Source organism: Lissotriton helveticus, chromosome 6 (genome assembly GCF_964261635.1).
Source record: "Lissotriton helveticus chromosome 6, aLisHel1.1, whole genome shotgun sequence".
NCBI lineage: Eukaryota > Metazoa > Chordata > Amphibia > Caudata > Salamandridae > Lissotriton > Lissotriton helveticus.
In genome coordinates this window covers 1,215,967,909-1,215,995,837 of record NC_136067.1, presented here as the reverse complement: position 1 = coordinate 1,215,995,837, position 27,929 = coordinate 1,215,967,909, and the positions used below count along the sequence as shown (strand labels likewise).

General features: G+C 45.2%; 1 protein-coding gene across 3 annotated transcripts in view; it reads left to right on the top strand.

Annotated features, from left to right (window-relative positions):
• NCOA7 (nuclear receptor coactivator 7) overlaps nucleotides 1-27,929 on the top strand; it is a 1,122,006-nt gene that overhangs the window by 132,592 nt on the left and 961,485 nt on the right. For all 3 annotated transcript variants that reach the window (XM_078648931.1, XM_078648932.1, XM_078648933.1), the window contains exon 2: nucleotides 14,864-14,998. In XM_078648931.1, coding sequence (XP_078505057.1) covers nucleotides 14,949-14,998 — 50 coding nt within the window. In that variant the 5' untranslated portion in view covers nucleotides 14,864-14,948. The remainder of the gene's footprint in view (nucleotides 1-14,863; nucleotides 14,999-27,929) is intronic.

The following is a 27,929-nucleotide window of genomic DNA, read 5'->3' as shown; positions in this document are numbered from 1 at the left end:
GAACGAAACAGTGGCCCACATATTATGCGCATGTCCAACACTGCAAGGCCTAAGAATAAGATATCTTCGGGGAATTTTCAACATACTGAAAATCCGGACCTGCAGGCAGGCGGTTATACGGTGGCTAAGCGGTGTTTCCCCCATTCTTACATGTCGAGGAACCAAGTTCATGTCCATGGCACTAAAACAGATTCAAGAAAAAGAACAGGCAAACGAATTGATAAAGACTAAAGCAAAATATTTGGACTCTATACCGCTGAATGAGGCCCGTGACATACCGTAAAGAATATTGCTAGACAATCATTAGACTTAATGACAATTTTTAAACCTGTATTTTAAATTTTGTTGACGTACATTTCTTACTGTTTGTAAAGATTGTAAAGATTTTAAATAATCATACAATAAAAACACTACTACAAATAAATGGCTTGGTACGTCAAAGGCAGCAAGGGGTCCTCAAAAACAAATGGACTCCAATTGGCTGCTCTTTACTTGGATTGGCTGCTTTTTACTTAGCGCAACACTCACTTCATCCACTCTTCTTGGACCATCCTCCAAATCACTCCCTACTAAGGCGCTAGCTGTAAGTTGCACCGAACGCAGTCTTGTCGTCCCAGCCGCAGGCCAACGGACAATCGAAGGCAACTGAAGGCTGCATGGTCCGACCCCAAAGCTTCACTGCACGTGTCCCTCAACAACCGTCTAGCAGTTTGGGAAAGAAAAAGACCCCCAGAAATGGCACAGACTACATTCTGGAATCTACATTGTACATCGAAACTGGCACCCTCCTTGCTTCGCGTCACCGCCTATATCCTCCTTCATGACATACACTGCAATGCTACATACACACAACACCACAACATATACACTATATTACCTGCACCTGACATCTCCACCTACACCATACATCAGCACTAATACTGTAATGTACATCATAGACAACTACATTTAGCCTGTCCCACCTAATCTGTAAACCACCTTCCATCTTTACTTTCAGTTACATCCTACAAGCCCACCTGTGCCCTGAATGCCACGCTACTACCTGCACCTTTCATCAGGACCGGACTGGGAATCTAAAGCAACCCTGGCAATTTTGTCGGACCTGCCCCTATCCCCGGGGTGTGCAAGCATGAAGCACTGCTGCATTAAAAAAACACACTGCTGCTTTTGTTACTGGTCCCCAATAACAAAACGCCCCCAACTGCCCGAAAACGGCCACCCACCCTTCCAGCCTCTAGGCAAACACCCGATGCCCGCTACAACCAGTCCCATCCTGCCTTAGATCACCACTTATATTCCTGCACTACCCCACCTCCCTACACTACTAGCGCAGCTAACCTGATCCTCGTTCACCATACACCGCAACCTACAAATTATACAACCTCCTACACCCTATCCAATACCCAATACCTTAAACCTTAATTTACTACCTATGCCCTGCATCATTAACTACATGCACATCACATTTATATTATGCATCAAAACTTATGACCAATTCCCTACACCACCTCCAAAATCGCCACCTAAAGCCTGCACTCAAATTTTGCACCACAGTTTATTCTCTAACCTACATTACTCGGTCACCTCCTGCATTCAGCGTCACAGTACTATCACCTACTCCGCCATTGCAATTTACTACCACCAACCTAACCGGCTACGCCTACACCAACAACATTATTAGTCCTATCATGTTACCAACCGCACCTATAGTCCGCATTGCCATCTAAACCATCTACACCCAACACCGTTACCTAACACATACACACTACAACACCACCATCTACATCTTTTACCACTAACACAATCAGTTATATTCTTTATCAAGTCTGACATTGCTTGCTTGTAGAAGTGGCCACTCCATTTGCAAAAGCAATCTTAAATTAGCTCTTCAAAACCACACACCAAGGTATATGGTTTCGTTTCATGAGAGCTGTAGCAGTGCATACTATCTCAGAATGCATTCAGCAGTGCCTCTGCTGGGTATTGCTTTAAAAAAGACTCTATCATCAGCACCACAAGTCTTTAACAAGCATTTGCAATGCAATAGGTCTCGCATTTACGCAGGGTTAAACTATTGGCATTGTAAATGACAATGCCATTTATTTATATTTTATAAAACAAAAGTAAAAGGCATTGTTATTTGCAATGTCAATAGCTCAAACTCGTGTAAATGCGAGACCTATTGCATTGCAAATGCTTGTTTAACTTCTACAGGTGACTTGTTTACCAATTTAACCACAAATGCTCTGCACCCTAGGAAATTGAAGAGCCTCGTGAAACTTGTGCAGTAGGTATTCATTGACTTCCAATAAAAGATTCCCCTCTGCCTTTCCCTTTTACCCTGACAGATCTCTCTGCTTCTTTCTCTTACTCACTGGGAATATGTTATAGCTATAAGTATTTTGTGTTACTCCTCGACAACATATAGTGGTGTTAAATGACTTTCCACACAATATTCAAAATTGAAGCTGAAATAATCTGAAAGTCACAGAAGATGTGATTTCAGCTCACTTGATTTCAAGCCACAGCTTTATGATCAGGCTTCCAAATCTCTGTTAGGGAAATTACAACTTTGGAACACTTTAATATGAATGCAGGATTATAGCATTGGAAATAATAACTGAGTGCATTGAATAATAATCTTTTGCATTATCAGTAAGGAGGGTGTAAAACAAAAACAAACTCTAGAATTTAGTAACAAACATTAAGCCTTCACGTAGAACAACCTTCTTCAATTTTGCACATTGTTGTGCAGGGAAATGTGTAGTTTACATACAAAGTATACGAAGGAGGCAATTTATTATCGTTGCCTTTAATGCACTGCATCTATGTGTTACTTTGCATAAAACAACACACACTTTGACAAAGCTAGTAGATGGGTACTGGAAATAATAAAGAAACTGCAGGTACGACATACACACTGAGTCTGGTTCAGGCAGAGCATGCAGGAAAGTGAGGCATTTGCTACCATCAGAACAATGAAGCTTAGGGCAAATGCCCCATATTTCTGGAATTCAGAAACAACTAAAGAGTTATTTCTGGAAAACTGAGACTATCACGGTTTACCAGGAGTACTCACATGCATATGCACTTATGTATACAGAAATGTAGCAAATGTATTTCTCTGCATGCAGATATAACGTTTATGATATCTTTCCTTTCCTGGAAAAACTCTTTCTTCCTTACTTCTTATGGATATTTTGCGAGTCTTTCCTCCTTTTTTGCCACCCTGAAACCAAATTACTCCTGACTTGCAATGAGTAAATCTTGGTCCATTTGCAGGATTGGAAACTCTGCTTAAAGTGTGTAATTATCCAAAGCATTTGCAATTGTGGTTGTTCATTATGTTTTGGTGATGACCCCCACTGTGAAATGACCTCAACGCCCCATGTACTCACAATTACAATCACTTCGTCTTTTAAGTGCGAGTAACTCCATTTAAAAAGACAAAATGTTACAACTATCGATTGTGTGGCACAGGGAAGGGATATTGCCTTTGTAAATGCTCCTATTTAAGCCACCAAATTACACGTAGGTGTGCAAATAGCTTTGTTAATATGGGTCACAGTTTGAGTACATTTGCTTTCAGCAAACCATCTCACCTCAGCCCCTCCAATCAGAAAGCAGTGATGAGCGGCCAATTACATTGCGACAGAATGAATAACATATTGATTTCCATTGTTCATCGCACGGGCAGACAGGCACCAAGTTTGGCACATTCATATAATTGGTATGTAAAATATAGCAACAGCAAGTACTCCTGTAATTGGATAGCAGTAGGAATAACATTTTTGCGTCGCCACTTATAGAAAGATTACACCAGCCAACCGAGATCGTCTCAGGTGAATTCATGTTCTAATTCCCTGGCACCAAATTTAGATTGCACGAAAACGGCGACAAGAGATTGCAACATAAGAACAAGTCAAACCGAAACCTACGAGCTGCCCAGTTTACGCCGAAGAAGCAGTTTTGCCGGCGGGGGCGAAACCAGGAAGTCAGGCATCCTTGCCCGTGACATGGGGGGGGCCTGTGACGCGGCCGGAAGAGGCCGGTGATGCTCGTTGTTGCGGGGCTCCCATCATGGAGGGAGAGCCCCGCGGTAGCGCGAAAATCCAGAGAAGTGCCCCGCGTGTGGAGATGCGCCGGAAAAGAGCACGGTGAGTGGAGGGGGGGGATCTGTGTGTGCGCGCGTGTGTGCGCGCGTGAGCCCCGTGAGTGGTGGGGGAGGGGGGTGCGTGCATGCGGTGTGTGCCTGCCTGCCTGTGTGTATGCCTGGGGGCGGGGAGGGGGGTGAGTGTGTGCGCGTGGGAATGTGTGTGCGCATGCGTGACTTTGCCTGTGTGTGATTGCGAGAGCATGTGAATGGCAGGCAGGGGATGTGCACAGCGCCGTGCGCGCCCTCGAGGGCAAATCGGAGACGGCAGAGGCTCATGCATGTACACTGTCTCACATTCCCCCGAACACGCCAACAAAAGATATCGAGCAGACAAGTCTGCTCGACCTAAAAAACTGGTAGGAAAAGTATGCACCCAGAAGTGAGTTCTGCCCCCAGCTACACTCAGAGGCATCACTCGCCTGATTTAGTCGCTGTCTCAATACTGGTACTTTTCTTGAGCAATCTCTTAACTTTCCCGAAACTTGTTAGAAGCTCTTGCCTTTCTATGCGCCTAGAGGCCCATGGTGATAGTGTGCATTATAAAGATATTATAATATCAGCATTAACAAAGTTGTGTGAAAGCAATGATTATGTGTTCTTGCAAAATGAAAATGGAATTCTTGGCCTAAATGCAAGGTGTGATCTATCACAGAACATCACCCAAAGGGCACCAATCCAACTAGGAAGCATGGTGGTAGGAGCGTCATATTGTGGAGATGTTTGTCATGGGCGGTGACTGGGGCATTTTAAAGGACAGGAATGAAAATGAAGGAAGCAAAATCTCAATCAAAGTAGTTGATGAAATCTCTCTGCAAGAAAGCTGAAAACAGGACTGAATGTAACCTTTGAATGTGGCAACATCCCGAAGCACACAGTCAAATCTACAAAGGAGTTTCCAAGGAAAGAGCCTGAACACCCAGTCAAACATTTGTGGCTTGACTAGAAGATTGCTGTCTGTCAATGCTCTTCAGGGAGCTTGACAGAACTTGAACAGTTTTTCAAACGAGAATGATCACATGTTACAAACTCTAGGGCCCTGATTGTGAGTCAGGCATAGCGAAATTAGTGCATGAAATTTTGCTCCCCAGATTCCGAGTTGGTAGGTTTTTCCACTCCTGGTTTTCCAGGTGGCGGCGAACTGTACCCTATGCTCCAACCAGTAAATCCAGTTAGTATAATCATATGAGGCTTTTGCTGCTGCAGCAGCAGCAGCCATGGCTCATACTCATTCCATGCTTTTTTTATAGGGATGAGTATATAATACTCTCTTCTGACAGAAAAAGCACCCTTCCCCTCCTACTTCCTACTCCCCCACCCTCTTCCAAGTTGTTCTTCTATTGCTACATGGCCAACAGGTCAGTACTACAGGGGGGGGGCATTAATAAACTGCAGGTAACAATTCTTCTTCACAGTGTTTACTTTGAGCCGGTGGTTTCTGGGGCTTAGCAGGGGCACTTATTGTCAACACGGTGCTTATGACAGTCTGCCACAAGGTGGCACTGTCTGTCCAATTTACAGATGAGCACAACAACAGATGAATTCAATATACATTAAAATGTCTAATACATGCTGCCCAAGTCATTCTCATCGCTTTGGAGGCCTTGAATAGTGTGAATTGTTTCACTTATAGCAGTGTGATGCTTAGTAATTGGCCCTTGCACGTATTTATTTACAAATTAAGCACTGCTTCTTCAGTCTCAGCTGTAGTAAATGTATTTGTCTGGCAACTGAGGAACGTGGCCTGAATGCCAGCGCCTGTGCTCAAATGCAGCTCTGGGTGAAAGCAAGACATGATGTATTTACTGAACCTCCTGTTCTCACTGAAAATGAGTTTAGTAATAAAAAAAGAATAAATAGAGTTGCTTTGGGAGAAAAAGTCCTTTTAAATGCCTTGCGCTATGAGTCACCAGTTTCTCAGAGGGTTAAGACAACGGCTATGTGTGACACCGGGGTAAGCCTTCGATATCAATTTCTGACCCACTACCATAGGGCTAGAAGTAAGTTTTTGTCCATTTTAAAAATTGTGGTAATAGCAGCTTTTCTGCAGTTCCTTGAATACCATTATTTGTATGCTTTTATGGCCAGACGTGTCTGCTGTCACTATCCCTTTTTAGGTCGAGCCTGGGAAGCCCATGCGCTGCTGCGAGGCATGCAGTATTGGAGTATGGCTTTGAAGCCCGCGCCCACTCTCCTCCCATATCTTAATTGGCTTGTGTCAATGTCCTTCTTAAACGCTGGCTTCGGAGTGGTAATTAGTCTTGTTAGTCCCTCCTTGGTACCGCCTTGTCTGCATTTGTTAACTCTCATAATGACTGAACCTTTTACTAGTGTTGTTACAGGATGTATGACGTTACAACGCATGCTTTTACCACGCATGCTGTTACAACGCAGTTTTTACAACGCAAACCTTTACAACGCATAGCGCTTTGGGGTGCTGGATAGTGAATAGTTTAATTTACTATTCCAACTCCAGTCCCCGTGAACACTAGGGAAGGTGTTGGATAGTAAATTAAATCTATTCCCTATCCTAGAGCGCCCCCCAGCGCAATGCGTTGTAATGGTTTTCGTTGTAAAACCTGCGTTGTAAAAGTTTTGTTGTAAAGGATGTTTCCCGTTGTTACATGGTCTGCTCTAAAGAACGGAGAGCCCTATATTATTTAATGCTCTTCCTCTATTCCACCCACTACCTCGCAGCAACCGCACATTTTAATATACATTTTTGCTAATGGCGATCCGCTTTAATTATGTTGGCCACATTTTTTAATTTTTTTATTTTATCAACACGGTCCGCATTTAGCGGCCGCTCTTCTATATTTATTTTGTTAACTAGCGCCCATGCGGCGCTTTCACATTTATGGAGGCCGCACCCCTTTCTTTACACAAACCGCATCTAAAGAAAGGTATGTGGCTGACATGAAAGTGAAAACGCGGCATGGGCGCTTTTACCCAAAAAACATCTGTTTGTCAACTTGACAAAACAGATGCTTTTTTGGGTCAAAGCCCCCATGCAGTGGTTTCACTTTAATGTAGGACTAACCCCTTTCTTTAGATGCGGCTTGCCTAACGAAAGGGGCGTGGCCTCGATAAATGTGAAAGCGCTGCATGGGCGTTAGTAAAACAAATACTTGTAATGCACTAGCGGCCACATGCATCAAGTGATTTAGGAATCGCAAACGGTGCGAATCGCAAAATTCGTCCGTTTGCGTTTCCTAAATTACTATTTGGGATGCATTATCAAAAAATACAAGAAATCGCTATTTTTTGCGATTTCGAAAAAAGCAATTGCATTTAAGGAATCGCAATTTGCGATTCCTTAAATGCAATGCATGACACTTAAAAAAATTGCGAATTCGCAATTAGGAGGAAAAAATTACCATGAGGTTGGACCTCATGGTAATTTGCGAAAAATTAGAAAAATGCAATTTTGTGCATTTCTCAAACTGTCATGTTGTGCACACACATGCCCCTAGGGCATGTGTGTGCACAACATATGTGCATAGATTGATTTCAGTGGTGCAACAGGGTGTCCTTTGGACACCCCTGCACCCTTGAAATCGCAATCTCAATTTGCGATTAGCTAATTGCGAATCGCAAATTGAGATTGTCTTCTCATTCATTCCTATGGGCCTTTTGGCCCATAGGAATCAATAGGAAGGGATTCCTTAATTGCGATTCGCAATTAAGGAATCGCAAATAAGGAAAATTAAGAAATCGCAAAAAGTTTTGCGATTTCTTGATGCATAGGAATTTGCGATTCCTAAATTGCGATTCCTTAATTTTCGCAATTTAGGAATCGCAAATTCCTACAATGATGCATGTACCTGTAGGTTTCGAATTTGCGAGAGTTAAAGGTATTGCATTGCCAATAGCTTAAACTCTTGTAAATGCGGACCTATTGCATTGCAAATGCTTGTTTCATCTACAAACCGGGCAATGTGATGGAATCGTGCAAACCTGTTGCTTCAGTTGTACCTCTGGCGCGTGCATATGTGCCTCCGTGTACGTGTGTATGGCTTGCAAGGCTGTTCTTAGCCCTAGTCCTGTCCTGTGTGTGATTGTAACTTCTCCTGCTCTTGTCTGTATTTAACCTGGTGTGTGTGTGTGTCTGAGGGAACCTTGCACGAATTTTGCCTAACCTCTACCTGTTATGTGTTTATTCACAAAGCTTGAAAAAATGTTTTCGCTATACAAAAGTGAACGCTCTTCGGTTTATGAGTTTTTCTTGCAAAAATGAGTACTCTCCTTCCCCCAAGAACTGCATTCTTATTAAGGTCGTGCAACATGGAGATGGCAGTTAAAACGAGCGAGACATGAATTACATGAAGAGGTTAAATGTGCGCCATTGGCATTCTTTGGTATGCTGTGTAGCACACTTTTGCCCTGTCTTTTACCTCACGAAGTGTGGAATATTTGAATTGGGGTGCAAGGTTTTCCAGCAAACTGGATTGTGCTCGACATGAGCGAGCGCCATTAACTATCTAAATGTCAACGGGCCTGCCCTTGTCTTTTCATGTGCATGCCTTCCCATGACACTTTGTATTCTTGTCTCCCCATATCTTAATGTTTCTATGACTCGCAGGGTCTTAGATATCTTCCCTGTTTCTTTTAGAGGCTCCCAGTGTGTGTGTGTGTGTGTGTGTGCGTGTGCGTGTGCGTGTGTGTGTGTGTGTGTGTGCTGTCATCTGTGACTCCCTTTGTCTTCCAATGTCCATTTCTCTCCAACGTCCAGGATTTCCCAGTGTCTTGCTTTGTCTCCTTTTCTTCCCTTCGTCCTACTTTCATCCCCTGGTGAGGTGACCCTGTATCTCTCCATGCCCATGTTCTCCTGGTCCTTCTCATAAACATGGTCCTTCTCTGGGCCCTGGTGTTGTTCCTCCTAGTTCTCATCCTCGTCCTCACAGTATTGATCCACATAGTCTTGGTTGCCATAGTCATTCCTATGCTCCGGATCCTCCTCTGCCTGGGTCAGGCCCCACCTCTTCCTCCTGAGGCCGTATTTTAATACGTGCCCTGGGAGTGCAATGGCGTTTGCGCCTGCTTTGCGAGCCCCTGGGGCACTTTGGAATTGCAGAAGAGGGCGCAGATGCTTATGCATCCCCTTCAGTAATACAGACAGTGCTGGCACCAGTGCTACGATCGGGGGTGTTCCCTCATTTGCATAGGGGCGTACCCTATGCAAGTATAGGAATTCCTTTGCCTCTGCGCCACGTTACAGATGTGGGCGTAGAGGCAAAGAAGCTCTCAGGGGGCGCACTCACAGTGGCCCACTGTGAGTGCGCCCCCTGAGAGCAGACCTCCTGTGGGGAGAAAGGAGATCCTATGGACCTCCAAGACATCCCCTTGCAGGCAGATGCAGTCACTGGCTGCACCCGCCTGCAAAAGGATCTCTAATCCTCTTTAAAAGTGCGGGCAGGTTGCTGCCTGCATTATGAAAACGAGTGGCTGTAAGCAGCCGCTCTGTGTTTCCACATGAATGCAATGCGTTTTCACCATAATGGGGCGCATTATCATTGTTTGTGCCTGGCGCACCTTTTAAAATGTGCACCGGGTGCAAACAATGACAATGCGTAATACGGCCCCTGACTTGCACCTTGGTCCTCCTCTTTCTGGTGCTTCTCCTGACTCTCCTCTTCTAGTCCAATTCCTCTGCCTCACCTCTTACTAGCCCCAAAATGTAATGTAAAATGTAAATGTAAATGTGTTTGTATTTCTTTAGCGCCTTCTACCCTGAGGTCTCGTAGCGCTGTATTCATACCGCTGTGGAACCCTTCCTGGCTTTCCTGTGAAATGTCCACTCCTGGGCACCCCCAAGGTGAAGCCAGGCATCCTAGCGCTGCTGGGGCCGTTGTGGAGATGTTTATGTTTATGTTTATGTTTGGCATTTATAAAGCGCAGCTTATACCCGAGGGCGTCTTGGCGCTGAAATTTGCATGATTATTGTTCAGTGCGGCTTGCGGTGTCCAAAATAATTCAGAGAAACAACTATTGGTTAAACAACCAGGTCTTTAGTTTCTTGCGAAACTGCAGGAGTGACAGGCTTAGTCTAATATCTTGCGGCAAGGTGTTCCATAGTTTAGGTGCCGCTGTCAAAAAACGACGGTCACCCCAAGAAACTGTTTTGGACCGAGGGACCATTAGTTGGTTGAGATTGGAGGACCGGAGCTGTCTAGGGGGGAGGTATCGAACCAACTGGTCCTTTAAAAATAGGGGACCTTTATTGTTTAAGGACTTGTAGACTAAACATAAGGATTTGAATGTAATCCTATTCTGGATTGTCAACCAATGTAGTTCTTTTATTGTTCCTGATATGGCCGCAAATTTTGGAAGTCCCGAAAGTAGATGTGCTGCAGCGTTTTGTATCGACTGCAGCTTTTTTAGGACCCTGACCTGAGTGTTTAAAAATAAACCATTGCAATAATCAAGTGCCGAAAGGACCAGGGAGCTAACCAGAGTTTTAATGGCAGCTGCTGGTAGAAACGGACTTATTTTCTTGATCATGCGTAGCTTATAGTGAGCTGTTGATGCTACTTTATTCGCATGGTCCATGAAAATGAGACCATCATCAAAAGTGACTCCTAGATTTCTGACCTTAGCCACTGGTATCGGGAGAACTCCGAGAGTAGATGGCCACCAGACTGAGGACCAAGGTGGTTGGAGTGGTCCGAAAATGACCACCTCGGTTTTTTCCGAGTTGAGTTTTAGGCTGTTTATCACCATCCAGTCTTCTATGGCCAACATTCCATCTTGAAAGCGTTGGGCCCCCTCCAGCAACTCTCCAGACTCTGGGCTTAAGCAAGCTATTGCCCAGAGTCACATAGTGGGACCCATGATTAGACTAGGCACCGAGGCGAGAATGATCCCAGGCCAGACCACTGCATCAGGGTCTACCGCTCTAACCATTGAGCCACGCCTCTCCACAAAATGGTCCTCTCAGTACTGATCCTCCTGCTCCTTCTGCTTCTGATGCTCTAAGCCCTGGTCCTCAATGTTTTCCTGGTACCTGATCCTCCAAGTCTTCTTGCTCCTCATCCTTTGGGTCTTTGTTCTTCCCCAGAGTCCGTCCCAGTCGTTTAGGTCCTTCCACTTGCCCTCATTCACTGGGTCTTCCTGGTTCTCCTAGCCCTTGTTCTCCTAGTTCCCTTTGGTCGTCTTGATTCTAGGTCTTTTGGATCCACCTCTTCTGATTTCTTCTGGTTCCCTTGGTTCATGGTCTTGTTCTTCCTATGTGTGGTCGTCCGAGCCCTGATCCTATTCTCATTCCTTCTAGCACTGTGATCCTTGTCCTGCCCATTCTTTGGCCTGATCCTGTTCCTGCTCCTCCTGGTCACCTTAATCGAAACTCTGCTGATCTATTTTTTCCTTTACTCAGTCCCTATGCTCATGGTAGCCTTGGGGCTGATCCTACTAGTTATGTTCCTGTTGGCAGTGGTCAGATGGTCTGGGTCCACCTGGTCTTCACTTCCACTGGTACACTGGTACCCTGGTGCTGTTTCTCCTGGTCCTTCTGGCCCTTGACCCGTCATCCTTGTCCTCTTTTTCCTAGTCTCTTTGGCCCTCCTGGTGCTGAGTCTTACACCTCATAGGTCTGGCACACTTGGGACAGGTCATCTTACACCTCATAGGTCTGGCACTCTTGGCACAGGTCATCTTACACCTCATAGGTCTGGTCCTATTGGCACAGGTCATCTTACAGCTCAAAGGTCTGGTCCTATTGGTACAGGTCGTCTTACACCTCACAGGTCTGGCACACTTGGCACAGGTCATCTTACACCTCATAGGTCTGGCACTCTTGGCACAGGTCATCTTACACCTCATATGTCTGGCACTCTTGGCACAGGTCATCTTACACCTCATAGGTCTGGCCCTCCTGGTGCAGGTCATCTTACACCTCATAGGTCCAGTCTTCTTGGCACAGGTCATCTTACACCTCATAGGTCTGGCGCTCTTCGCACAGGTCTTCTTACACCTCATAGGTCTGGCCCGCCTGGTGCAGGTCATCTTACACCTCATAGGTCTGGGGCTCTTGGCACAGGTCATCTTACACCTCATAGATCCAGTCTTCTTGGCACAGGTCATCTTACACCTCAAAGATCCAGTCCTCTTGGCACAGGTCTTCTTACAGCTCATAGGTCTGGCGCTCTTGGCGCAGGTTATCTTACAAAAGGGGGTGGTGATGGACGGAGCATCTGAACCAATCAAACACTCACACCCAGTCAAAAGATCTGGGTTTAATCCATCACCGTTCTTTAGCCCACTCTGCCACCCCAGTTCAGACATGGCTATATGCAAATCAGTCTGACCCTGTGCCTCATGGGAACAGTCCAGCCCGAACTGCCAAGCCATGTCTTCCCTGGAACGGAAACAAGCTTCCGAGGATCGGTTTCTGGCATTACAGCCTTCTTCAGCCCGGCTTGCTTGAATCCAGTGGCAAAGTGAGCAAGGGACTCACGTCTGAGTATACCCTGCCACACTTACGGCGGCCAAAGCAGTACAAAAGGGGGTGGTGATGGACGAAGCATCTGAACCAATCAAACACTCACACCCAGTCAAAAGAACTGGGTTTAATCCATCATCGTTCTTTAGCCCACTCTGCCACCCCAGTTCAGACATGGCTATATGCAAATCAGTCTGACCCTGTGCCTCATGGGAACAGTCCAGCCTGAACTGCCAAGCCATGTCTTCCCTGGACCGTAAACAAGCTTCCAAGGACCGGTTTCTGGCATTACAGCCTTCTTCAGCCCAGCTTGCTTGAATCCAGTGGCAAAATGAGCAAGGGACTCACGTCTGAGCATACCCTGCCACACTTATGGCGGCCAAAGCAGTACAAAACGGGGTGGTGATGGACGGGGTGTGAGTGTTTGATTGGCTCAGATGCTCCGTCCATCACCACCCCCTTTTGTACCGCAGGTTATCTTACACCTCATAGGTCTGGCACTCCTGGTGCAGGTCATCTTACACCTCATAGGTCTGGCACTCCTGGTGCAGGTAATCTTACACCTCATAGGTCTGGCCCTCCTGGTGCAGGTCATCTTACACCTCATAGGTCCAGTCTTCTTGGCACAGGTCATCTTACACCTCATAGGTCTGGCGCTCTACGCACAGGTCTTCTTACACCTCATAGGTCTGGCCCGCCTAGTGCAGGTCATCTTACACCTCATAGGTCTGGCGCTCTTGTCACAGGTCCTCTTACACCTCATAGGTCTGGCGCTCTTGGCACAGGTCATCTTACACCTCATAGGTCTGGCGCTCTTGGCACAGGTCATCTTACACCTCAAAGATCCAGTCCTCTTGGCACAGGTCTTCTTAAACCTCATAGGTCTGGCACTCCTGGTGCAGGTCATCTCACACCTCATAGGTCTGGCCCTCCTGGTGCAGGTCATCTTACACCTCATAGGTCTGGCGCTCTTGGCGCAGGTCATCTTACACCTCATAGGCCTGGCACTCCTGGTGCAGGTCATCTCACACCTCATAGGTCTGGCCCTCCTGGTGCAGGTCATCTTACACCTCATAGGTCTAGCGCTCTTGGCACAAGCCATCTTACACCTCATAGGTCTGGTCCTCTTGCTCTTAGTAATCCTGGGGTCCCAGGCGGTTCTCCTTCTGCTGTTCCTCCTCTTGCCCTTCACCAAGGTAGTCCTGGATTTGCCTCTAAGAGTCACTCCAGTTTTATTTAGTAACGTTCATATCTTTATCAGTGGGTTCATGCTTTTATTGCTGAGATCCTTGCATTACTTTCTGGTGACGAGGCACAATGCCAGAATGTATGTTAGTCAGTAATGCACCTGAGTTAAAGAGCTACATGTAACTTGTAAACCATAAGTTTGGAACCTTGCAAGACATTTGTTCAATCAGTAATTATTCTAAGATTGCTAAAAGTAGTTAATTCAGAGTGCTGTCAACAGTTATTACTAAGTCCTAAACAAAATGGCTAGTGGCTAGATGTATAATTATTCAGACACCCTGCATTATTTTATGGCATGCAAATACCTACACTTCTTAAACACAAACACAGTGCTTGCAAGTGAAAAAACCTGCTGCCAGATCTTGGTATGTTTCTCATCAACATGTGATGCATCATGCTCAGTGTTTCTGTTTGTTCTGACTCTGGCGGGGGTCTGAGTTCTGCATCAGTGTGTTAGGCTGCAGGTCTAACTCCGGCACGCGACTCCTCACGGGGAAGGGAGGGGGTGGGGGTTGAAGCCCTTTGAGCCCAACGGGAGTTGCGCCCCTGTGTGCAATGCTTGAGCGACGTTGACGGTTAAACGTGAGTTGTTTTCTGTTACTGATTTTTTTTGTCATGTGTTCAGGCACGTTTTTTTAATCAGAACGAGTGGAAGTGGCGCAGTTGATATTTAAACCGCTGCCGGTTTAACGTCAGTGAAAGGGAGCATCCGTTGAGATGAATCTCTGCGATATGGCGGACACTTGTGTCCAGCCGGAGGCGGCCTCTAATCTCCCCCAAACATGCCCCGGCCTCGCCACCTGCCGGTAGATAACCATGCGCGCGCGCCGCGCTCGTTGGGCTCCGTGAGGTGATTTGCAGAACCGGCTTCCGCGGGTCTCTGCTGCTCAGACCGACTGTAAAAACACTGCCACGTGACCTGGTTTGCATGTTTAAAGGTTATCCCCGCGTCCATTGCCGGCGCTTTCCCAACATCCGGAGTGCTAAAGTTGTGACCTGTCTCCCATGCTCTCTTCTGTCTCCAGGGGCCCTCCATGTGCGGCTATGAAGTAAGGGACCGCCAGGCAGCAGCCCGCTTCAGAGCACGGGTCACTCTTCGCCCCCGGCGCGATGGACGGCAAGGAAGACAAGAAGGAACGGCGACCCGGTTACTTTGCCAGGTAAGCCTGTTTGCATGCCCAGAATCAGTGCTTAATTTGTACCTGTGACTGCAGGTGGTGGACACCGGAACTCAGTTTTTGGGGACCAGGAGAGGGACGTAGTTGTCATTACCAAGGGTGTGGAGACACCACATTTCTGGCTGGGGTCAGAAGTGGGGAGATCTGAGCCTGGGACTGGCTTGGCTGTGAGAGTTAAAGCGCGAACCGACTAAAGGTATACACTAGGCATCAGATGTCATGAAAATAAAATAAGAACTTTAGTATGAAATCTTTTTATTGAAAAATTTGCACCACAGAGAAAACAATACCATCAATCGCAGTCAAAATAATAACTTTAAAATGAAAACATTGAACATTTCTTAGTGTCTCAATTAAGTACATACATCACTGAATTGAATGACAGTTGTTGAAAGTAACCTTTTTTTAAAGGGAAATATTCATGAATACCCACATGACCTATTGCAAATTACCCGCCATGTCTCATGTTCTCTCTATCTATAGACTATATTGTTATTGTATGTGAATTGTGAAGTAATATTCTATATTAACCTTATACAAGGTAGGTTTTTGTAGAGCGCAGACCCCAAACTGAATCACTTCAATGTGCGCTCAAACTGGATGCATAAGGGAAATGATACCCATTGAAGTACAGCGATAGGCTGCAGATCACACAGTTTGGTCAAGTGGGAATCCAGGATTTGAGTACAGGATTGCATATTGTGTAATTCAGAAATTGAAGGGTTGCATCCTTCTCTCTTCCATTTAACACCAAACGTCAGTGCTTTGGATTCAGAAATTCAATAATTTTTATTCAATAGGTTTTAATAATGCACTTATTCATGCCTTAGATAAAACGGACTCCGCACAAACACGCACACACATTTATGTATAAATATATGCTTCCTCAGATACTGACGATCAAACCGAGTGACACAACAAATGCTTGTTTGAAATCATGCTTTACTTTACCAGCATCTCCTTGAAGAACAGTATTGTAGGGATCAAACTCTGAAGGGGATCATAAACCTCTTCTTTTTTGCCAGTTATTTAGTTGTGGAAATTGACTTGTTGAGCCTCTCACAAAAAGCTTATTTTCTCAGGCCAGCAGAGCCAGCAATAGCATTTACATAAAATAGCATCTCATGCAGGGCTCGAGTCGGGGTACCACGCGGGTGGACGGCGCCCCCCACTTATTTTACCAGGAGCTCGATTACTGGAGCAAATGAAGACACACATTCACTCTTTGGCCTCTCTGGGGCGACATCGGAGCTCATTCAGAACGCTGCTCACACGCTGGCTTCTCTGATACAATCGCATCTAAGGGGTGAGCGAGGGGAGGCAATGAGTCTGATGGTGCAAGCCACCTTTTGTGACTTCACTTCCTGTCGTGACATACTCGTCCCCCCACTTCTTTTTTTAGGACTTGTGCCCCGATCTCATGCCTTTCCTTACTCTGCTGGCTTCATTACTTGACAAACAGACCGATTTCAGGACAGGCTCAACCCCTCATTGGACCCACGACAGAGTCGGCTCCTCAGGCTGCAGTGATTCAAGGAGAGGCCATGTGCAGCGAGGCGTATGCGGAGCAAGCTCTGTCTGTCACTGTTCTGTTTCCACAGATCAGGGGGATATTGCCTATTGCATCTTTCCCAGTCCAAACTCTGGGGGAGGGGATGTATCCCCCTCTCCCCATCGGTTTCTACACCTATGATAATTACTAAAGCAGGTGCAGTCTAACCTGTGCCCCAAGGGTGTGAGGGATCCACTTTATATCAATCACGACTGCCTTCTCCTGCCCAGTGAGAAGGGTTGCATTTCTTGCTTGCATTGTCTTCCATGATATCCTTGCTTCGCCACTATAAGACAGCTGGGGCATGGGCATAATTGTGCTGCAGGTGCAGCGGCACTAGCAGTGGCACCTGACACACATTAATCATGGCTGCCTCTTATTACCAAAGGGGTAGAGGCTCGTATGCTTTGCTTGCATTACTGCTAATCACACCCTTGTTATGCCACTGGTCTGGGACTTGTGTTTCAACATCAGACTTTGACTCAGAACAATAGCGAGAAAGGCAGAAGAGGGAAATAGGAGGAGGGAAATGATTGAAAACAGTGACAAAGAGAGAGAGCAGTGAAGAAAATAACCTACAAGAAAGAACTAAAGAGGCACAGAGTTTAGGAAAGGTGGTTGAAAGAAGCATGAATCTGAACCGAGACAAGGCAGCCTTGCTATTGGGCAACTCCAACATTTGGCAGTGCCAGTGACGGGCTACTGGGAAATAGGTTGGGCTTCTGCGCTTATTAATATTTATGCATTTTACAAATGGAGCACTGTGTGCCCTGCATCAAAACTGGAAGCCATTGAAACAGCGTGCCTCCTGTTAATGTTTTTTTTTTTTTTTTTTTTTTTTTTGCAGAGTTTTATATAGCGCGAACTAGAACCGAACCGAATCAGTTATCAGAGCGCTTTACATAGCACCAGTTACGTTACATGAGGACACACTTTCATTTTTTTTTTTTTTTTTTTTTTTTAGGCACGGGGAGATTAAGTGATTTGCCCAGAATCACAGGGGTTTTTTGGCGTCGTTACCGAGACTCGAACCCAGTTCCCCAGGTCCGAGGTCGAGCGCCTTAGCCGTTAGGCCAATGTTATGCTGTTAGGCCGGCCGAGCACTTTGCCAGGGCCGGTTTTGGTTCCTAGTCCGGCCAGTTTTTTTTTTTACCGCTTTTAGGCTGCTTTTATGGCCAGGTGGGCCATGTTTTACTGTTGTTTTCCCTGATATTACCACCTTTTAGGTCGAGCCTGGGCAGTGCATGCGCTGCGAGCCATGCTGTATTGGAGTATGTACTTGCAGCCCCGCCCACTCCCCTCCCATATTTGTCATCGGCTTGTGTCATTGCCCTTCGTAAATTCTGGATTCTGATTCGGTATTAGGCCTGTTAGATCCTCTTAGTACCGCCTAGTCTTCATTTGTAACCTCCCATGAGGATTGGCCCTTTTACAGTATGTGTTCTTTACTCTGTAAGCACTATTTTCTTTAATGAGTTTTCTCTTACTGCAGGAGGGTCAAGCATTTGGAATGCAATAGGTTTCACATTTGTGAGAGTTTAAGCTATTAGAATTGTAAATGACAATGCCTTTTATTTGTGTTTTAACCTGTTAAGTGCTGCCGTCGGCCGTTGAACGTTCGGAGCACAACCTGGCTGGTGCTGCGCATGTTCCGACGCAGCCCCACCCGTTTTTTAAAACGGCCGCACTGCCGCGAAATCGTGGCAGCGGCCAAAGGGGTAAAAACCAAAACATAAAAACAAGGCATTTTCATTTACAACACCAATAGTTCAAAGTCGCGAAAGTGCGAGACCTATTGCATTGCAGATGCTTGTTTCACTGTATGCTTTACTAATGTGGGCCACTTCTATTTTGGTGGGCAGGCCTATTTTTTGTCCCAGTCCGACCTGTATGAAATGTACATTTAGTTACCTTAGGCATGTTATTTGTGGTGTAGTTTGCTTAGGAGTTGTCATATTCAAACTATTGTTATCTTTCGAATGCTTGCTTTTATTTCTATGACATGGTTCATAAAATATTACTCTCCTCAGAATGTGTCTTGCATTTCAAATGCTGTTTTGGCCAGAGTTTGTGGCACAGGGTTGTGTTCGACAGCTTTCTGTGTATGGCAGGGAGGGGGCAAATGACACCCGCCTAATGATGTCATTTGCCTCTTCTCGCACGTGGACCACGCATCAGGGCCCTCAATCCCATGGTTTGGTGTCCTTGGCCCAGTTGCACTCAGGAAACACCAAAGTAGGTCCAGGAAAAACTTTCTAAGCATATGCTGAATGTTCCATTGACTGTGCTAATTATTTCCGTCTATTATGTTTCAATGGATTAATGTCCGCTTTTCCAAGAACAGTGGCAAAAACACGAGACTTGTAAGAGTCTTTACGAAATTAATATCTGTGACTCCACATTTCCTTTTTGATGGTGCCCTATCCAGATTATTTCTCGTTTCCTTAATTCACCATCTGTCTTATTAAAGTTGCTCTCATTTAGCACTTGATCCATAATTTTGGCTGCCTCCAAACACTAATAACCCCAGGTGTTGCTATTACCCAATTTAATGTTCCTCAATTTAATTTGAGAAGAGTGGAAGCCTCAGTTGTCCAGACTTACAGGTTGTAGCACGCTCTGCACCAGTGGTATATGTTTTAACTCCCTGAGCCATCTTGATTTCATATCAGTGCTTTTGAAATTCGATGTTCATTGTACGACATAAAGCAGTGGTTCTTATCCTTTTGATTTCGTAGGTGTCGCTCTACGTTCAGGTTGTGGGTGGGTATTTCAAACAATTGTATTTTTTTATCTGTTATTCACTTTTATGGTTAATTTTTAATCTAATAAAGCTTATGATTATGATTATGACGATGATGAAAAGTTTAGTTACTAGGGGCCTAATTTAAAGTTTGGGGGATTGGTTACTCCGTCACAATCATGGTGGATATCCCGCCCTCCTTATTACACCTGCATTATATCAAATGGCCCTTTTATGACAGCTGAGTGGATATTTGTCATGTGTGCCTGCCCAAAATCTCTGAATCAGGCCCTAAATTCCAGTCTCTAGATCTGGTTCAAATAAATAAAAAAGCAAGGCCCAGTATGAGTGTTTAAGAAAAAGATCAGAGAGGGAACGAGACTGACACAGATCAACAATACAAGTTGTCACACAGGGTCTTTCCAAATCACCCAAGCACTCACCCCCTCTCACAGACAAGATAGGGTGCTCTGCCCGCTGACAGAGAGGCCAGTGGCACACAGGGACCTTTGCAACAGGGGTGAAAGAAGACAGGGATCTTTGCATCACAGGCACTGACTGTAATCCTACTTTATAAAGGAAGACAAATACATTATTGCACAATAATACATTACTGCATGTGTTGCCATTACCTCGTCAATAAGGCTTTTTCTAGTTTCAATGTCAAAATAGATTTTGGTGTATGTGAAGGATCCCGAAAGCAGGAGAACATTTCTCACTAATCTAAAAAATGAAGTAAATAACATATAAATATATATATTTTGTTTTGATACTGACCGGAAAATGATTACCTTACTGACACCCATGCACAGTGCTCCTGTAATATGATCTATGCTGAAATCCTTAAGAATGGGGAACACGGAAAGCTTCCAGCAGGAGGGGATAAGCCCTGTAGGAAATAGGAAAGTAAAAGGGTCAATGCAAGCACTCTGCTGCAAAGGACTGTTGCACAGTGAGAAAGAAGGGAAAGGAGGCGGCGGAGGAGAGCGACATGAACAAAGAAAGGGCTCTGTGAAGGAGGTCGAGACACCCCCCACAGAACTGCAAGGGCGAAGGATGCATTAAGCAGGCGGGGAGAGTATAATGACATTATATTTTTGTTATTGCCTTATTAATACCTCATTAACGATTAAAGTTCTGTTTGTAAAATGTTACTGGCTTTCAAGACGACACAGAGGCCTTCCTTGCCCGCCTTTGTCCTCTGGTGAAGCTTATATTTTCATTGAGATATTAATAACTTGTTTTTATGTAGGGTTAAATACTGTACAGGAGTATTTTTTGTAGGCGTGTAAATATCAGATTTGTGCCGTACATATAAGGTGTTATTATTAGCCAATTAATGTTACTCAATGTACCCATTTTGGAGATATATATATAAATCAGGCGCGCAACGCCCCATTGGGCTCATTGGGCTTCAGCCCGCCCCTCCCCCATCGCGTGAGTCAGCCTGGGCTGAGACAGCTTCCCGGGCACACACACAGCCGCACCCGAGTTCTTCACAGGTCTTTAAAAGACCAATGTCTTGTTAATGGGGCTTTGTTGTTTTTTGACAACTTCTTAGAGCCCCTGCAGCTCCAATCTGCCTATTGATTGAGGAATTAGCGTTTAATGCACAAAATGCAATGGTATAAAACCCCATATTTTACGAGGAACAATGAAATGTGGCAAATTTTTCATGGCCATCTCTGAACGCCGAATTTCATCATCAAAATGACAGCCCCCAAACTAGTCACGGCTCCTGCTGCTGCTCTCCTACTTCCGTCTGGAACAGGAAGCAGGCAGCCTCCCTTAAGCCAATCAGAATGCTGAAATGGCAGCGTTGTGATTGGTGGGGATGCCACCCAGCCAGGAGGTTACGGGAAGGCCATGCAGTCTGCATTGCCACCTGCATGGAGAAAGGGCAGAGTGTGCATGACTGGATTGGGTGGCCCCAGAGGGCCGACCAAACAGTCATTGCTCCCTCAGGGTGGGGCACACCACTCCTCCCCTGCGCGCAGAGCAGCCCCGCCCAACCACCCACCCGTACCTAAACGTAAAATGGCAATAACAGGAAGTTATTACCATTTCATGTTTCTGCTTCGGAAAGCAGTGCGGCGATGCTCCTCCGCCCTAGTGGAGGAGCCGCCCCTGACCCAAACCACTCTACAGATCTTTAACAATTGTCGAGGCAACTAGGATTATACTGCACGATGAACTAAATTATGCAGTTATATTATTTAAATTATGAAGCAAAAAAGAGAATTTGTGCAGCACTTCGTTAGTATTATTATCAACTATTTGAGCCAGAAACAAAGTTTTCGAGGAAATCGGCAAATTTTGCACATTCATTGGCAAATATAGTAAATCCTTAGTTTGGCAGTAAAGGCTGCAGCAATATAATTGCCAGAATCTGCTGACCCTCACCATTGCCTACCGTTTCATTAACAGTTCAATCAAGAAATGGAAACAGGGCCTAAACATTCTAAATCGAATCAGTGCACATATATAGAATACGTACCATGTAAATATGGCTCTACACAGGGCCAGCTTTATCGCAGGTGGTGCCCGGTGCGATGAACATTTTTGCCCCCCTCACCCCATGACCGCCTCCTCTGATTCTTTCACTACCACAGGCCGAAAGTGCCATTCAACTCTCCAATAATAAGTTACTGCTAAATACAGCGCCCCCCCCTGAGGTCAGTACCCCTTCCTCAGGTCAGTGTCCAGTGTGATCGCACCGGTCGCACTGCCCTAAAGCCAGCCCCGGCTCTACACTGCCATCTTGGTGTTCTGGTGACATTTACAAACCACTTGACCTTTCAGCATCATGGTTTATGATGTCACCAGAGCCTTTTGATGGCAATGTTGGACTATATTATACAATTACCCGTTATATATTCTCTCATACTCGCACGCACACACACATAGACAAATACACTAATAAACACTCATTCACATATTTAATAATACAGTGCAAAGGACAAAATACAGTTTATTACCACTATATAGAAAAATTGACATGAGAAAACCACTATTTATTGGATCACAGATAGCATGTAACAGTTACTTTCCACAGGAAAACAACTCTTCGTATATTTATGATGGTGGCACTTCAATATATTTTTGCATTGCTGCACAAATGTAACTCCTTGTGTCCTGGTTTTGATTAAATATCTTTTCTAAAACAAATACACACGAAAAATGCCATGGCATAAACCATACATGCAGACACAGTGTATATTATGATATTTATTACCATTTTGAAGGGAGTAGAGAGGCATCTTGACCCACTCGTGGCTACTCCCCTTCCCACACCTAAAAATGTGGATAAATACCATATTACATGCTCGGTATATGCATACATACTATATGTACACACCCACATTTTTAGGTTTCGTCCTGGCGTTGCAACTGAGTAGCAGTTGCTCCGCCCAGACGAAATCTAATGTTATCTCTATATTGGGGACTTGGGACCGCCCCTTCTTCCATTGGCTAGCTCCATAAATGGAGGCTAGCCATTGGAAGAGATTGGCAGTCAATCACGTTTTCCAGAGAAAACGCGATTCGGGGGCGTTTCTGGGTCTTTTTTTAAGCCCCGCCCCTTGTTGCCGTGTGTCCCGGGCCGCGCTGTGATTGGCTGCAGGCCCGGGACACCCCAGTGACGTCATTTCCCGGGCCGCGCTGTGATTGGCTGCCGGCCCGGGACACCCCCGTGACGTCAGCCAATCACAGCACGGCCCGGGACCTGACTTGTTCAGTTCTGTTTGGAGGCAGACGGTAAGGTTATTGAGAAAACGTTTGCCTCTCTCAGGAGGTTTGGCATGCATGGATCCGGACTTCATCTAGTTTACCTTCAGGTCTCATTCATTTACCCCAAAAGATTAATGCGGAAAGAAGGACATATAGGTGGCTTTTTAAATATACTGTCACATCGATCATTTCATTCCCATACCTTCTGGTAGTTCATATAAAAGATAATCCTATACAAAAAATTGCTGTCGCCATCCCTTTCGGACAATTTTTGGACACTTTTTTTTTTATTCAAGTGTTTATGTACCTAGTGTTTTTGGTGTTATAAATTTGAAGTCAAAGGAACCAACGTGTTTTTTTCTACATTTGAAGCAAATCGACCAATTTCAGCCTCCTCTCATCCTCCCCGCCAGAGGGTCTGATTGCCTCTTTCTTTTGCCTTCTTCATAATTTAACCATTTTATTGGCACCATTGCAAGGATCAGCTTGTTTCTCCACGACCCATGGTTTAGTTTTTTGTATCGCTTTTAATTGTCCCCTTCAAAAGCTGCACCTAGATGAAAAGGAGGAGTTGGCCATTAGATGCCTCCTAAGATGTCTTCGGTCCGGTTCACCGTGACGCCGACCAAGTTCGACGACTTTCCCGGTTTCTCGGACACCAGCCCGGAGGTGAGCTCCCGCTCGAGTTCCCGGGTGCGCTTCAGCTCGCGGGACAGTGTCCCGGAGGCCAGCCGCAGCGAGGGTTTCAGCGAGGCGTCCGGTACCACCACCGCGGACGAGCGGACAGCCAACCACCATGAGAGCGCTGCGGGTATGTATGAATTAAGAAACCCCGGGATTCCCTTCAGCAGGTTGTTTGTATGAAGCTATACATGTGGTATTATATTTCTTCGAGGCACTGTGGTAACATCTACTGTTTGCCAGCTTCATGTCCCTGAACCTGCTGGCTCGTGAATGAGGGTAACGTTTTTAATTAACAGGGTGGCACTAATAGATTGAATGAAGCATAAGCCGTTTTTTACGTTTTACAGATTTTGCAAAAATCTTTTTCCTTATTGGAGTTCACGAGAAAAAGTTTACTTTTAGGACGGTGAATATAATTGAAAAGTAGATGATACCACCCAAAAGGGGACGAATTTACGGTTATGCAACGTAATGGTCCTCAGCTCATTATACCAGTGTTCGGTTTTATACAGTATAGTAACCAAACCTCATGGCCTCCTGGGTAACATTCTCTTCAGACTATTAAAGGTACAAAATGAGGCGTCTTATTGTGTCGTGAGCCACTTGGGTAGACCCTTGGAACGTGTCTGTGAAGGCAACAGATTAACAATATTTACATTCCTTTGAAAATGCATATCTTGATTTCCCTAGAATGGCTTCTTCTGCGAGAGATTAAGCTATTGACATTGTAAATGACAATGCCATTTATTTATCTGTTTTCAAAACCAACACATAAATAAAACATTTGTCATTTACAATGCCAATAGCTCTAACTTTTGCAAAGGCGAAACCGTTGCATTGTAAATGCTTGTTTCAATATGAGGCAAACTGCACAACTGTATGGATGGCATTTAGAAGTGCCCGAAATGGCATTTATTTTTTCAGAACATATAAAATGGTAGATCCCTGGGCCAGCCCTTTACACCATGCACCCCAACCATCGCCCACCGTGTTCATGAACCTCCTACCCCCACACCTCATTTGTACAACACTTTTGCAATTTATTTGCAGCTGATTCAAATCCCGTGTGTAAATAAATGGGGAGTATTGAACACAAACACTAATTGCACCCGTTTAGTGAACATTACTATAGCTAGGCTACAGGTGTGCATGTGTTGCCCCTGTAAACTCAGAACAAAGTGCATCTAGAACTCAAATCCTAATCTGTGCTAGGTTAAAATGGGCAGAGGTGCAATTTTCACCCATTTGAGGACTAATTTCTGGACCTTAAATTAACCTAGTTTTGTGCTGTTGATAAGAACTCTACAGACACTTTTTAGTCCCTGCTTTGTAGTTTAAACGAGGATTTACGTGCCATTATTACAGTTATCTGGTAAGGGAAAATCCTCCGATTACTGGAGAATTTACCAGTGGCATTTCGTTCACCGTACAATTCTACAGAAAAAATGTAGTACTCACCGCAGAAATCAGAGGATTGCTAGCCATGGGGCTGAAATGAAGAATCTACACGGAGTGTGTTGATCTGGATTCTTAGTCCATCTATGCTACAATAGCTAGCCAGGATCATGCTCTTTCTTTTATTCTCAAAAACTGCTCTTACTTACAAAGTCCTTCTTTCCTCTGATTTTGCACTGACTTCTCATACACACTCCTCCCTTTTCATCATACCGACTTGTTTCTTACAATTCTCTCTTATACTCACTCCTCTCACAAGTATTCCTTACACAGCATGCACTCATACTAACCACATTACCTCCTCATCCGACCTCCCCGTCTCAGTCCTTACATAAATGAGCATCATCTGGTCCCCGCAGTCTTACTCATGCACAATTAAAAAACACACCCAACCTCTCCCTCTAGGGCACACCGACACCCTGTGTGACATAAAACCCCTGACCTCATATCCGAAAATACTGTTGCTTTTTTCTGCAGGATTGGTCGTCAAGCAGGATAATCTAGTGCATGCCACCGGGATATGCAGGTAAGTATAGAATGGCGATGGTCTGCATTAGGGACCTTTTTTGTCTAACAAGGGCTCCTACATGGCATTCGATTCGCTGCTGTAGCGGGGCCAGCTTCTGGTTCGTATTTTGGGTGTAAGAGCTTTGTGGTCTTTTTTCTCCTTGAAAAGGTACGGGGGGAGCGGTGAATGTGCCTCTCAGTGCGTCCCTGACTGAAGCGGCGTGTGCCACAATCGAATATTTCCCTTTTGGGACACTCTCTCTGTGGATTGGGCCACACTAGTTTTCCTTGAAGGGTTGATTGGCGGTCATGGCAAGCAAGGGCCTATTGTTGGTTTTGGTCGTTGCAGGAAGCTGGATATTTGTTTAATTTGGGCTTTTTCCATTGGCCATGGTGGCTAGGATTGGATTTAAATTCCCGTTTCTTTTCCTTTCTTCACTTTGTCCACGATAATGAAGGGGGAAAAAGATTGGCGAAGTGTAAGAATGTTGAGGAGGAGGGGATTCCAGTCCCTTCGGCTGCCCCTTTATTTGCTGATGTGCAAAAGATGATTGAGACTGCAATTTCTGCTGCTTTTCAAGACAGAGATGCTGTTGCTCCTAAAAGGCAAAAGTTGGATTCCCCTGATCCTTTAGATCTAGACTGTGATTGTAAGGAGGAGGTGAATGGACAGTTTATTCAGGGGTCTGAGCTAAAAAGTATCTTACAACAAGTGCATGACAATTTAGCTTTTCCAGATCCCCAGATGGCAAAGGAATTAGAGGATTTCTTTGTGAATTAACTGAAGAAGTAGCCTAAGTCTCTTCCTATGGATAAATCTGTCCTGAATTTTCGGGATGGGGAATGGAGGGATGTGGGCAAACACGCCTTTCCTAGTTTCCTGGAAAAGAGATGTCTTCTGAAGGATTTTGTAGAGGAATTCCCCACGGCAGTGAAGGTGGTTATACTGATTTCTGGTTTAACTTCTCAGGAGTTGATTATTTCTGAGGGCGCAGTTCCTTCTAACCCAGGTGACAAACAGGTTGAAGGGCCCTTAAAGAGGTAATTTGCTGCTTCTAATTTTGCGATCAGATCTGCTACTTATACCAGCTATATGGTTCAGTCGATGATGAAGGACAGCCAAATTATTTCTGAACAAATGCTTTGGGATGATGAGTCATTATCTATGTTGGCGCAGCATTCAAGTTTTTTGTCTGACCTATCTCAAGATTCTGTTAGTGCTTTGGCAGCAGCTGCTTAGGCAACCATTGTTGCAAGGAGGCAGTTGTGGCTTAAGTGGTGGAAGGCGGAAGCAGCATAGAAGAGTGTCATCATGAAAATTTCCTTTTTGGGTTCTAAGCTGTTTGGGGAACCATTGGAGGCAATAATAAAGAAAACGGCAAGTACAAAAAAACTGTTGGCACCCGTCCGTCAGCCTCAAAAAGGGATGTTTCTGGCTACAAAAGGGCTTTTGGACAGGCAATTCAGAACAATGTGGCTAATCAGCCCTTACGTGGTAGGGAATGAGGCATGGGAGTCCCTTCCTTTACTAAGTGCCGGGAGCGGCAGGGAGGTTCCGATTCCGCTGGTCAGGCTAAGTCATGACTATCCTGTGCCTCTAGAGGGGGCCCAGTTGGGGGTCGCCTCAGGAATCTTTTACTGGTTTGGTACTGGTTTGGAAGAAGTTTGTCAGTTTGCTCCAAATTATCAGATTGGGGTGCAGATAGGGTTTTTAAATCCTCCTTTAGTTAAGTTCTTTTCTACCACTGTTCCGGGGTCGCTGGTGAATAAGTAGGCTCTGTTGAAGGGAGTTTAGGACCTGTTGGAAAAGGGAGCCATTGTGAGAGTCCCGATGAATCAACAGGGAAAGGGGACATAGTCAGTCCTCTTCTTGGTGAGGCAACAAAATGGGGATTACCAGCCTTGTTGGATTTGAAGGTTGTGAATTTGTGCATTCCGCACAAACCACTCAAGATGGTGACTTTGCAGATGATTCTTCCCTTTCTCTTGGTGGGGGAGTTTCTGATCGCTCTGGATCTGAAGGATGCATATTTTCAAGTTCCAGTTCACCAGGCATCGTAAAGGTTTTTGAGGGTCAGTGTGGGAAGAGATAATTTCCAATCTCAGGTATTACCCTTTTGTCTTTCTGCTTCTCCTAGGGTGTTTACAAAGGTGTCCCCTTTGATGGGATTGTTACATGCACAGGGGATCCAGGTGTTCCCTTACTTGGATGACTGGCTGATCTCTTCCTCTTATTTTTTAAG